Source organism: Oncorhynchus nerka, linkage group LG9b (assembly GCF_034236695.1).
Source record: "Oncorhynchus nerka isolate Pitt River linkage group LG9b, Oner_Uvic_2.0, whole genome shotgun sequence".
Lineage (NCBI taxonomy): Eukaryota > Metazoa > Chordata > Actinopteri > Salmoniformes > Salmonidae > Oncorhynchus > Oncorhynchus nerka.
The window spans coordinates 28,647,317-28,658,662 of record NC_088424.1 but is presented as its reverse complement, the minus strand read 5'-3'; the positions used below and the strand labels follow the sequence as shown (position 1 = coordinate 28,658,662).

Here is an 11,346-nt window from a genome sequence, read left to right as displayed (position 1 = left end):
TGATCATGTAAAAATCCAGATTTTTACTGCACCTTTTTCTAGAAGCATTATGGAACTTGATATTACTGAATTAAGATTTACAATTGCTGAATAGAATAACCAGAGACCAAAAAAAATGCATGTACACTTCCTATTTGAATCAAAGACTATTATGGAACATTTTCTGAAACATTTCCTCATGAATCATTGAAGGGGCAATTCTTTCATTGCTCTTTCCTCACACTGTTTGAGTAGAGGGATTGTAATGCTGTGTGACGATGAGAGCTCAATGGGAGATTGGTTTGGCATTTATTTTGTACCGCATTTTTAAATCTCAAGTATTTCTTTAGAATGGTTATATCCTCTTGCTTTCTCTCACTTTGCACGTAATAGGCATTTTAACTTGGTGATACATTTTTATTGCCTTGAATGTTTCGTCCGCCAGACTTGTTTTTCCCTCTTTTTTTTGTTGACATGCAAAGGGTTTGCAATTATCATACCAGCAGTTAAGCGAACGGGGAATCTGATGGATTAAGATTTTTCTAATGGTGAATGAAAACATATTGATTCTGGTTTCAAGAAATCTTTCACCCACACATCATCTCCAGCTCTTTATCTAGACCTTGAATCACTTACTGTATGTCAACACTGAAGACCCATAAAGTCACGGGTATAGGACTCATATTATAATAATAATAATAATAATAATAATCCTGTACTGCAGTGGTGACTGATGTCACTTCAAACAGGAGGACAGGCTCATAGTAATGTTTGGAATAGAGCAGTATCTAACAGGAGGACAGGCTCATAGTAATGTTTGGAATGGAGCAGTATCTAACAGGAGGACAGGCTCATAGTAATGTTTGGAATGGAGCAGTATCTAACAGGAGGACAGGCTCATAGTAATGTTTGGAATGGAGCAGTATCTAACAGGAGGACAGGCTCATAGTAATGTTTGGAATGGAGCAGTATCTAACAGGAGGACAGGCTCATAGTAATGTTTGGAATGGAGCAGTATCTAACAGGAGGACAGGCTCATAGTAATGTTTGGAATGGAGCAGTATCTAACAGGAGGACAGGCTCATAGTAATGTTTGGAATGGAGCGGTATCTAACAGGAGGACAGGCTCATAGTAATGTTTGTAATGGAGCGGTATCTAACAGGAGGACAGGCTCATAGTAATGTTTGGAATGGAGCGGTATCTAACAGGAGGACAGGCTCATAGTAATGTTTGGAATGGAGCGGTATCTAACAGGAGGACAGGCTCATAGTAATGTTTGGAATGGAGCAGTATCTAACACACTGAATTTAATTTATTTTGGGTAACAGACATATACAACAAAATGCACAATGTGGACCCAGAGGATATCACTTGAAAGTATTAATTAAAACGCTTGTTTCCAAAGTGGTCCTTGATGGTAAGAACAATAACACATGTATTACATGGTCTCCATGTATTTAATATCATTTAATTCCAGTCATTACCATGAACTGTCCTCCCTTCACTGGCCTCCACTGATGTGCAGTGATTAGTAAGTGTTATGGCTTCTCTGAAAGATAATGTTTGTCAGCTTTGGTAAACACAACATAAATGTACTATTACTTTCTGGTATGAAAATATGTACTGTGTTTTTAAACCACAACAAATGGCCCGAGGCGGGTCATGACACAAACACTCACAATACATTGCATAGTACCGCTTTTTCTATTTGTAGCAGCAAAGTCTCAATAATGGGAGATTTTGGGATCCTTCTATTTCTGGACTGTGACAGTATCCACAATAACAAGCACCTTATTCTGTTAAATCCTAAATCATGAAAATAGACCTGTCATCCTGCGTTTGATGTACAGTACCAGTTAAAGTTTGGACACACCTACTCAATCCAGGGTTTTTATTTGTACTATCTTCTACATTGTAGAATAATAGTGAAGACATCAAAACTATGAAATAACACATATGGAATCATGTAGTAACCAAGAAAGTGTTAAACAAATCTAAATATATTTAATATTTTAGATTCTTCAAAGTAGCCACCCTTTGCCTTGATGACAGCTTTGCACACTCTTGGCATTTTCTCAACCAGCTTCATGAGGTAGTCACCTGGAATGCATTTAATTTAACAGGTGTTCCTTGTTAAAAGTTCATTTGTGGAATTTCGTTTCTTCTTAATGAGTTTGAGTCAAACAGTTGTCTTGTGACAAGGTAGGGGTAGTATACAGAAGATACTTGGTAAAAGACCAAGTCCATATTATGGCAAGAACCACTTAAATAAGCAAAGAGAAACGACAGTCCATCATTACTTTGACTGACCTTCATGTCTTAATCTGGAACATTTCAAGAACTTTGAACGTTTCTTCAAGTGCAGTCGCAAAATCCATCAAACGGTTTGATGAAACTGGCTCTCATGACGACCGCCACAGGAAAGGAAAACCCAGAGTTACCTCTAGCTGCAGAGCATAGGTTCATTAGAGCTACCAGCCTCAGAAATTGCAGCCCAAATAAATGCTTCTCAGAGTTCAAGTAACAGACACATCTCAACATCAACTGTTCAGAGGAGACTGTGTGAATCAGGCCTTCATGGTCAAATTGCTGCAAAGAAACCACTACTAAAGGACATCAATAAGAAGAAGAGACTTGCTTGGACCAAGAAACATGAGCAATGGACATTAGACCGGTGGAAATCTGTCCTTTGGTCTGATAAGTCCAAATTTGAGATTTTTGGTTCCAAATGCTGTCTTTGTGAAACACAGAGTAGGTGAACGGATGATCTCCGCTTGTGTGGTTTCCACCATGAAGCAGGGAGGAGGAGGTGGGATGGTTTTGGGGTTGCTTTGCTGGTGACACTAATTTATTTAGAATTTAAGGCACACTTAACCAGCATGGCTACCACAGCATTCTGCAGCGATATACCATCCCATCTGGTTTGTGCTTAGTGGGACTATCATTTGTTTTTCAGCAGGACAATGACCTGAAACACACCTCCGGGCTGTGTAAAGGCTATTTGACCAAGAAAGAGAGTGCTGAATCAGATGACCTGGCCTCCACAAACACCCGACCTCAACCCAATTGAGATGGTTTGGGATTAGTTGGACCGCAGAGTGAAGGAAAAGCAGCCTACAAGTGGTCAGCATATGTGGGAACTCCTTCAGGACTGTTGGAAAAGCATTCCTCGTGAAGCTGGTTAAGAGAATGCCAAGAGTGTGCAAAGCTGTCATCAAGGCAAAGGGTGGCTACTTTGAAGAATCTCATATCTTTTGATTTGCTTAACACTTTTTTAGTTACTACACGATTCCATGTGTTATTTCATAGTTTCAATGTCTTCACTATTATTCTACAATGTAGAAAAATGTAGAAAAACCCTTGAATGAGTAGGTGTGTCTAAATTTTAGACTTTTTCTGTATTTATTTTTTTATTTTGGACTAGAGCAATGTACGAGACACATTATATACGAGTCATGTAGCTGTACATGTATCAGTTAGAATTTTCTTGTGAAACTCCCTTTTTAAGTGATAGCTTTTAAAGTGCCAATTCAACCCATCACATTATCCGCTCCCTGTCAAGTGACTCTGGTTTTATGGCAATGTAAATGGGGACATTCTGACTAGCCTTTTGTGGGCCCTAAGCGAGATTTGGTTGGAGGGCCCCCCAGCTCGCGGCAAACCATTTTAGTGACCCCCCTCTTGATGGTGGAGAGAAAATGTGTAGTTTTAAAGTTAATTTCTTGCAATTCTACAAATTCTTCCATGGGGTATAGAGGAAATGTTTCAGTTTTAAAGCACGTTTTTGGCAATTCTACACATTTTGCCATGGGGGGGAGAGAAAACAATTATTTGGTCATGATTACTACAAGTTTAGATAGCTGGCTAGACTAATTACCAATCAAAAAATGTTAGCTGACATGGCTAATTGAGTGACTGACAAGAGAAACTGCTGATGCATATTTCAAAATGCATTTTCACATTTCTAAATTGCACTTGGTGTATTCTACTGTTCTTATTCTCAATAGTAAGTTGAGACCCCTAGCTTCCCGGGGCTCTAACCGGCCCTGATTCTGACCATAGTGACTTCTAAGAATGATGCAGTGCTTTTACAGTACATTCCATTAATGCGTGAAAAAGAATAGCATGCCCATGTTCATTGGTAGATGTTACATTTGTGTTGATATTTTTCAGTTTTATCACATACTTGGAAACTGATGATTGATCTTGCTTTGAAATTATAGTTGTTGATATATTATTGAGGTTCTATTTTGTATTAACATGACAACAGTAAAGTAGATGGTTATGTTGATACTGTATGTAAAATCATTTGGATCGGGTTTGATTTGTTTGTTGTTGTAGTGCCCTCTTGCTGTCACAAGGCACTGTGGAATGTGCTTGTATGTAGGCTAGGTCCAAACTCCACTGGTGTTAGTTCTATGGCTCAACATGCCTTCCATCTCATTCTGGTGTAGTGATTCATATTTGGGTTTGAAATGCAGTTGGTTGATTTCTATATTGGTTATTGTATTTTTATGAAGACGTGATACTGTGTACCTTTTTGAATTGTAAGCATTAACACAGAATTGACTAACTAGCATATGCTGTATACGTAGCAGGGCCTTATGGCTCAAAAGCAACTGTAATTTTGATAGTCATCTTATCTCTGAAAAATGCAAATGCTCAATTATGTACACACATGAAACTGTGTTGAAAATACATTTACTATGGGTAAAACTGCAAAGTGAATGTGTTGAACATAATTTATGAGACCTAGTCCTTGAGATTTTGGGTCACCCCATGCACCAGATGTGATGTATTATCATATGTACGTTAACACTTGATAGGATTGTTTGGTTCCCCAAATGGTCCCCACAGTAAAGACACAATTCTGTTTGCTTCCCCAAATGGTCCCCACAGTAAAGACACAATTCTGTTTGCTTCCCCAAATGGTCCCCACAGTAAAGACACAATTCTGTTTGCTTCCCCAAATGGTCCCCACAGTAAAGACACAATTCCAAGCCAATTTTATGGTCTTGCCTTGAATTAATTTGTACAGAGGTGAAACTATTGTTCAGTTTTTTTCTTATCAGGCTCATGTTGATATTTGAAAGTACGCTGGTAGTACATTTTTGAAATTGTGTCTGTTGTTCACTATGTACATATTTCAGCACACACAAAGTAAAGGTCACAGTCTTCGCGTTGCCTCTGTTTGAATCATTAATGCCTTCCCACTGCCGTAGAGTCCCACAGCTTTTCTCACCCAAGTCTTTTTCATTATTCCACTTGGCCAAGACTCAGTGAGTCGTGGTTTAACCTTTCTCATCTCATTTCTTTCTGTAGAAAATAAGTATAGCAACAACCTTAACCCAGCACTAGCCCAGCCCCGACTGTAACCTAAAAAATTGTAAATAATGTTGTTGTTTTATAAAGTAACATTGGCTCATTCAGTGGTGATATAAAATACATTATTGACAAGTTTGAAAAAAAAAAGATTTGCCACCATCTCTGACTTTACTGTCAAACAATGTATCTATTATCTCAAATCAGCCCCATGTTATAAAACATTTTATTTATTAAGTAGTACACTATATATTTGTTAATAAAACAGCTATCATTTGCCAAAAAAAAAAAAAAAAAATCTCTTGTTTTGAAGTGTTCTAAGCCAAGAGTATGTGAAAGAGATCAAGGCTATATGTAAAGCACAACACAGTGCCTCTTCAATTTTCTTTGCATAGAATCTACAGCACCACTTTCCCTTTCTACACTTATGTCAGATAACCAACTTGTTATGCTCTTCCTCACCCCCATTTCATGTTGTCCTCTGAATCCTTATACTTAGTGAAACTGAAGGGAATGGTGGTCAAGCACATGACTTCATACAGCACTCTGAGTCGAAGCCTTATACTTAGTGAAACTGAAGGGAATGGTGGTCAAGCACATGACTTCATACAGCACTCTGAGTCGAAGCCTTATACTTAGTGAAACTGAAGGGAATGGTGGTCAAGCACATGACTTCATACAGCACTCTGAGTCGAAGCCTTATACTTAGTGAAACTGAAGGGAATGGTGGTCAAAGCACATGACTTCATACAGCACTCTGAGTCGAAGCCTTATACTTAGTGAAACTGAAGGGAATGGTGGTCAAGCACATAACTTCATACAGCACTCTGAGTCGAAGCCTTATACTTAGTGAAACTGAAGGGAATGGTGGTCAAGCACATGACTTCATACAGCACTCTGAGTCGAAGCCTTATACTTAGTGAAACTGAAGGGAATGGTGGTCAAGCACATGACTTCATACAGCACTCTGAGTCGAAGCCTTATACTTAGTGAAACTGAAGGGAATGGTGGTCAAGCACATGACTTCATACAGCACTCTGAGTCTAGCCTTATACTTAGTGAAACTGAAGGGAATGGTGGTCAAGCACATGACTTCATACAGCACTCTGAGTCGAAGCCTTATACTTAGTGAAACTGAAGGGAATGGTGGTCAAGCACATGAATTCATACAGCACTCTGAGTCGAAGCCTTATACTTAGTGAAACTGTAGGGAATGGTGGTCAAGCACATGACTTCATACAGCACTCTGAGTCGAAGCCTTATACTTAGTGAAACTGAAGGGAATGGTGGTCAAGCACATGACTTCATACAGCACTCTGAGTCGAAGCCTTATACTTAGTGAAACTGAAGGGAATGGTGGTCAAGCACATTACTTCATACAGCACTCTGAGTCGAAGCCTTATACTTAGTGAAACTGAAGGGAATGGTGGTCAAGCACATGACTTCATACAGCACTCTGAGTCGAAGCCTTATACTTAGTGAAACTGAAGGGAATGGTGGTCAAGCACATGACTTCATACAGCACTCTGAGTCGAAGCCTTTCAAAATATGTTTTTGGATTAGTTGACAGACTACAATATTTTCAAATCGATTTTGACTTTAGAGTGGATGGACACAGTTTAAAGAGGCTTTTCTAAGCGCTTTGGGACATATTAGAATCTGCTTGCAATGTGGTACTTATGGTCACTGCAATGTGGTACTTACACTGACATAACAGAGACAGCCTCTTTTTAATCATGGGTCAATATTGTTCATCGTCATTGGTAAAGAGAGCATGAGGTTATCAACTATGTATTCTCTGTGGAACGCATCAAATTAATGGATGTCCTAATTCTTTTAAGTAATCCCTCAAGTAAACGTCCATATTCATTATTCCCCTTTTGTTCATTTGGATGTCAACCTTTATTTACATCATCAAGATTAGCAGAAAAAAATGTAATTACAGAAAGGGTTTCATTCATTTCAGTGAATTGTATTTAGAGCAATATCTTCCAGTGAGTGCAGGACCAGGTGTAGACATTTTCACACAACCACATGTTCTGAATCTGACTGACTATGTTGGCTGTAGCACTTCGTCAAAATAATTCTCAATGATTCACTTTGTGAAATCCGTTCTTCATAATCTGGGTCCAGTCCAGGTTGGGTGTGTGAAGGATTACTGTTTGCTGAATGCCTTGATTAAAAACACCTCTCGATTGCCTCTCTGACAGACTCATCATAGCAGCACTCATCCCTGTCCTCTCCTCAACATCAATAAAAAAAGCTATGCTCACGTACATCTATAACCTGAGTCATTCCCTCTCTATATGACCCTGTCGTGTTGAAAGGAAATCGTATACAATTTGACATGATGTGATTTATATTTATAGTTGGACTATAACCACGTCATGGGCAACAACAAAAAAATTCAAAGGTGCCATGAGGTTGATTAATTACATATTTGTGTATAATCCATAATACACACATATTTCAGTGTTTCTTCGTTGAATTAAAAGATGTTTTCAGATAAATCAAAAACACATAGGTTAGAGAATATGAAGTGCTTTCAACTTCATTATACAACCACACAAAGGTGAAAACTACTTAACTATGTAACATTGCAGTTTACACTGCCATGATGCCATCTAATCCATATTTATTAATCTAATCATTACTCATGGTCATTAAGAAATCAATATCCATGAAAAGAGAGAGGGGGACATGTTTTTTTGTGTGGCTAATTTACATTTCCAATGATAAATTATGGCAATACCAACTGACCATCCTTATAATTGCTATAATCATCAGAAATCAAATGAAGTCTTCTTTAAATCTTCTTTGGTCGAAAAGAAGAAAACAATTTGTTTATAGTCACCATCCTTACACTGTATGTCTACCTTTTCAAAAATCTACTTAAACCTTCAAGAAGCGGATTGAATATTGTAGAAAACAGTTTGTCTGCTTTGTCGCCTTGGCAACACGATCATGTTATGTTTAACAACAGTGTCAACAACACGTGTGAATCATTGTGAAAGGTGCCTGGGGATCTGACCAAAGACAAATAACTGAATTCAGAATGTTTATAATCATCCATCCATCCATTCTACGTCCATTGGTTCTGCACTCACTCCTTCGTGTTACAATGTTCTTCGAAGTACAGTACAATGTACTGGTCAAAAAGTTCACACAGCTAGCTTCCTTTTCTCTGATGAAATATCAAATGTGTCTTTCAGAAGGGAAAAAAAGAGTTCTGTCAATAATACTTCAAATGTTGGATTCACATGTCCTGGTTCATTAGACGGCTTTGGATACAGTATAACACACTCGTTTGTGGTCTCTCCCCTGCCTCTCTAGGCCTTGATGTAGTAAAAGTGCAGTGTCTTAGGGGAGAGGGGGGACTTGGGAGAGAGGGATAAGGAGAGGGGCTGAGTAGGCTCTGTCAGATGGAGTATTTGATTCTGGATGTCTGTGTATTACAGGAGACACTGGTGAGCGTGGAAACCCCCCCAGCGGTAGTCGCAGCACCTTGACTCTCCACAAACATCGGATCCAGGCAAGCAACTTTAGCAGCAAAGAATGCATGGATACAGTGCAGCACGGCAAAGAGGTTAGAAAATTCCAGCTCCTGTGGAACAAAAGATAGACACTAACTTATTCATGTTTTGGGATAACAATTAATGAATGAAACATTTCTTATGCATGATTTTTAATTGGTATCAGCTGATAATGGCCAAAGAAAACATGAGAAAATATATAACTATTGGCTAATTTAATTTAAATCAGAGATACAGCACATGTTTGTTACCTTGGCTTCAATTGCTTTATTGTCCTGATTTTGGAACAGAAATTTGATCTTGCTCTTCCCATCATCAGACGATCCTTTCAGTTGGGAAAATTTGTATCTCCACAGCACCGCCTGTATAGAGGAAGTAAATACAGTTGAAGGTGGTTTATAAAGAACATTACCTTCTCTTTCTCGTTGTTATCTTATCTTTCATTCTAATTATTATTATCTGTGGTCTAATCTTATTCTGATCTTCCACAACAAAATGATTCCCATCATGTTTTTTTTCCCTAATTATTTGCAAATGTACCAGACGGTGCAAGTTCATAACCTTGGATGATGAGCGCCAATGTCCTGTTTTTAATGCTGATTTGAATCTACGAGTCTGTTCTTGGTCATAAATAGAATGTAACTTTATTTGCCCTCGAATTTGCACATGTAAAAGCTTTGGCAATATAAAATGAATGTACATAGTACACATTCCATACAAAACAAGACATCCATGTACACAACCTACAATCGTAAGCAACACTTTTTCCCCTAGGGGCTTCACACAGATCTGAACACTGAGTGCATAAGACAAGGCCGGTTTTCTATCTGATTGAATTATTAAACATTCTCCACCATGTGTATTGTTTTACAATTGCAGTTTAAATATGAATTGTACTTTCATGCTTGTTTTGGTAAACAATACCCTGCCTGTCAGCAGTTGGCTAGGCTGCTGTGAGACTTTCTGGGGAGAGAAAAACCACTTGCTTTGCTGTGTAGGAATTAGGCCAAGAAACACAGGGAACAATATAGCTGTCGATGCGTCCTGTTCATCCACATTATGTGTTCTAGTGGAATAGTTATTGTGGCACTCAGACTTGGCAAAAGGCCAAAGTCAACTGCAGGCAGAATGTAAGGGATTTGGGCTGGAGGGGACCAGCCATCAAAGCAAATGTGCTCAGTCTATCAAAATGCACACGGTGCAGAATAAGTTAGGAACACCACAGAGTAGATTTGAATGGTATAAAACATTTATACATCTGCACACACTGTACATCGATTTTTTTCTATTGTGCTATTGACTGTACGTTTGTTTATGTGTAACACTGTGTTGTTGTTTTTGTCACAATGCTTTGCTTTATCTTGGCCAGGTCGCAGTTGTAAATGAGAACTTGTTCTCAACTGGCCTACCTGGTTAAATAAAGGTAAAGTCGCTCTGGATAAGAGCGTCTGCTAAATGACTTAAATGTAAATGTAAATGTAAAATAATTGTTTATATTTTTAAAAACATATATTTTTTTATTGTACCTTTATTTAACTAGGCAAGTCAGTTAAGAACAAATTCTTATTTACAATGACGGCCTACCCCCCGGCCAAACCCTCCCCTAACCCGGACAATGCTGGGCCAATTGTGCACCGCCCTATGGGACTCCCGATCACAGCCGGTTGTGATACATCCCAGGATCGAACCAGGGTCTGTAGTGACGCCTCTGGCACAGAGATGCAGTGTCTTAGACCGCTGTGCCACTCGGGAGGTAATGGTGTCATGGTTACTTCTACTTTTAAAGTAACGCTAGAGAAACTCAGTGTTCATGTCTATGTATCCTTCATCTACATGTATGACTTCTGGACAAATGAATGTTGATGTACCGGTAATGTAACTTACTTTTGAAGCAGCATCGAAGCAGACAAAGCCCATGCTGAAGTCTACGGTCAGCCCCATCAGGTGGCTCTCCATGATGCAAGCGTATGTTTTACACTGCGGAGAGGCAACGGTGCATGATGTTAGTTACAAGATGCATATTTAATAGACAGCATAACCTTCCACAGGTGAAACATGTCAACTGAACATAAATCCGTTGTGAGAAGATGACTAGGCTTGGCCTGTATGGTACAGTATGTCACGGCTTCTCTTAACTACTTTTCAGTGTTTCGCCTACCATTTTATAGGCAGGATGTTCCCTCCCGCCTAGCTCTGCCCCACTCCCAACCCACCTAAAATAGTTTGATTTGTTTCAAGTGACAATTTTGATGACAGAGAGCCTGGATGTTGGACTGAGGCCATTGTACCCCGCCACCAAATTGGTTTAGGAAAAAGTGCTGCCTCTTATATACTGTGTACCTGTATTCTCTCCACCTCCAGGAAAGTAGCCATCTGAAAGGCCTTCTCCCAGATGAGCAGCTCACACTCCAGCTCTACGCTGTAGAACATGTCCTCTCCACACTCCGTCTGGATGCTGAAGCAGTGCTTCCGCTTGTCCAAGAGGTCACTGTCCTGAGAGAACCACGTTAG

The 11,346-nt window shown here is 39.2% G+C and overlaps 1 protein-coding gene across 2 annotated transcripts in view; it reads right to left on the bottom strand.

The window, feature by feature from the left end:
- Window positions 1-7,191: 7,191 nt before the first annotated feature.
- Window positions 7,192-11,346, bottom strand: part of LOC115114863 (gamma-1-syntrophin-like) — a 43,839-nt gene continuing 39,684 nt past the window's right edge. For both annotated transcript variants that reach the window (XM_065013488.1, XM_065013489.1), the window contains 4 exons: window positions 11,176-11,328; window positions 10,720-10,812; window positions 9,087-9,197; window positions 7,192-8,906 (listed from right to left, as the gene is read on the bottom strand). In XM_065013488.1, the coding sequence (XP_064869560.1) occupies window positions 8,721-8,906; window positions 9,087-9,197; window positions 10,720-10,812; window positions 11,176-11,328 (543 nt within the window). In that variant the 3' untranslated portion in view covers window positions 7,192-8,720. The remainder of the gene's footprint in view (window positions 8,907-9,086; window positions 9,198-10,719; window positions 10,813-11,175; window positions 11,329-11,346) is intronic.